General features: G+C 48.8%; 1 protein-coding gene across 1 annotated transcript in view; it reads left to right on the top strand.

Moving 5' to 3' along the window:
• TBX15 (T-box 15) overlaps positions 1-2,477 on the top strand; it is a 162,755-nt gene that overhangs the window by 26,889 nt on the left and 133,389 nt on the right. Inside the window, exon 5 of the mRNA XM_015416481.1 lies at positions 826-957. Within this exon, the coding sequence (XP_015271967.1) occupies positions 826-957 (132 nt within the window). The remainder of the gene's footprint in view (positions 1-825; positions 958-2,477) is intronic.

Here is a 2,477-nt window from a genome sequence, read left to right as displayed (position 1 = left end):
TTATTACAGTTTGTTACTACACCTAATCCATCGCTTCATTATTCTCTAACATTTGTTAATATTCTCTAACTCCATGATTATGTATTACTACATACTCAAATATTATTTTTGCCATATCAGCTTAATCTTTAACTCCATTCACATTATACCAATCATATAGTCTCTTCCAGGTTTTTTGAAATGTCCATTTCTTCGTGCCTCTCATTTCCATAGTTAGTTTCTTCTAAAAGTTTATTAATATATTCCTGTTTAGTTGGTGTTTCTTGATTCTTCCAGTATTTGGCATATAATATCCTTACCGCCGTTGACATGTATACAATCAGGCATCTATCCGTTTCCTCAAATTCTTTCGGAAAAATATTTAACAATAGCCATTCTGGAGTAAAGGGGGTGTTACATCTTACTATTTTTTCCATTATACAATGTACCCATTTCCAGAAGTTTTTTGAAACATCACATAACCACCACATATGATAAAATGTGCCTATCTTACTATTTAATTAAATGGAGCAGGGGAGGGAGGGGGAGTGGGGAGAGGGAGAGGAGTAGCTCTTCACCGGCTCTACCTACTGCTTCCTCCTGCCTGCCCCGTACAGCACCGCTGGTCCCACATCACCACTGGGCAGGGAAGGCACCCTGGATCCCTGGCCACAGACTACCGAGCCGCAAGGAAAGGCTCGCAAAAGACCTTCGCTTCCTCCTGTTGATCCTTCCTTGCCACCAACGGGAGGAGAGCCCCGCCGGCCTGCGGGAGAGAGCCAGCCGAGTCACTCATGCCAGGCAGGCTGCCCCAATGGCTGCAGCACGGCCAGCCTTCTCGCCCAGGGCAGCTGATCCTGGCAGTGGTGGCGGCAGTGCTGTTGCCTTCCCGTGAGCGCCTCAGCCATAGCAACACCAGCCGCTGCCCCCTAGCCCAGCCCAAGCAAGCCGAGCCTGCTCCCAGCTCCTTGCGATGTGGTAGGCTAGGCCGAGCTGGGCACGGCCATGCAAGCGTGCCACCTGGCCAAGCGCTCCAGCCTGAGTGCGGTGAGGCCAGCGTTGATGTGGTGCTCAGCCTTTGCTGGAGCTGGTCACCTGCAGCATGCAGAAGCCCGAGAACATTTTGAGGCCACCCTGGCAGGAGGCGTTGGTTTTGGGGGGGGGGGCACTGCAGGCTGGGGAGGGGGCATTGCCCCCAAATGCCCTACCGCTGGCTATGCCTCTTCCTGCACTTCTGCAGCAGCATAGTGTTACGGCCAGTCAGAGCGGCCAGTATTCTTGAGGCAGGGTACTGCTTAAGCTGCGTGCAGTTTCCCCGATTTAAACTGAATTGCCCAGAGGGGCCCATATGGATAAGGAACAGTGGACATTCAGAACCGCATGAGCTGTGACTTGCTTGGCAGGGGCAGTGGGGAGAGAGGAGGTTTGGATTTGAGTCCCACTGCTGGGAGAGGTCGCTGTGACCTCCACAAGGCGAAGCCTGGTTTCTTTTGGCTGTCCTGTTTGCGACAATAACATTGCATGGGAAGATGGGGCTGGCGGAAGGAGCCGAGGATCAGAGAATAACACCCTCACCACACAGCCACGGCAGTAGACCGAAGGAAGAGTCATGATTGAGGCTCTTATAATCTCCCGGGGGCTTAGCCTGTGCCAGCTCCACGCACGGGCCTTGGGAATACCAGCTACGTCGACCAGCGGTGAAGAGGCTGTATATGCAGAGCTAGAGCTCAGCAGAGCAGTTCAGGCTCAGCGTGCGAGGGAGGACTGGTTTGATCCCCGATTACAGACTTCCTAGAGAAAATGCCGAGAGGACTCACGCACATATCTGAGGTAGGGTAGCAATGTTCCCTCTATGCCGTGGAGACTCTTGAGTAAAAATTCCGCTTTGTGAGCTACTGGCATTCAAGTTGTGAGCGAGCGATTTGGCTGCTGCATAAATTAGTTTGCTCTGGAGCCCTCCTCCCTGAGCTGAGACAAAAATGTGTGAGTCGGAGGCTAAAAAACAGTGAGCTAGCTCACACGAACTCAGCTTAGAGGGAACACTGCAGAATGCTTCCGAGGGGCAGGGTACTGCTACAGCCAATCAGGGTGACCAGCGCTCAGGAGCGTAGCCAGGAGTTTTTTCAGGTGGTGTGTGTCAGCGTGGCATTAATTAAATTAAATTACTTTTTTTTTAAAGTACCTGAAGGTACACATTTATTGTTTTCTTATATTCCTAAACACAGACATAGACAACTACAACAAACAACATATAAATCAAGAGACTTATTACAGTTTGTCACTACACCTAATCCATCGCTTCATTATTCTCTAACATTTGTTAATATTCTCTAATTCCATTATTATGTATTACTACATACTCAAATATTATTTTTGCCATATCAGCTTAATCTTTAACTCCATTCACATTATACCAATCATATAGTCTCTTCCAGGTTTTTTGAAATGTCCATTTCTTCGTGCCTCTCATTTCCATAGTTAGTTTGTCTATTTCCGCC

Source organism: Gekko japonicus, unplaced genomic scaffold (assembly GCF_001447785.1).
Source record: "Gekko japonicus isolate JY-2015 unplaced genomic scaffold, Gekko_japonicus_V1.1 scaffold2305, whole genome shotgun sequence".
In the NCBI taxonomy this organism is placed as follows: Eukaryota; Metazoa; Chordata; class Lepidosauria; order Squamata; family Gekkonidae; genus Gekko; species Gekko japonicus.
The sequence above is the reverse complement of the archived record's forward strand: the minus strand, read 5'-3'. Positions and strand labels throughout refer to the sequence as shown.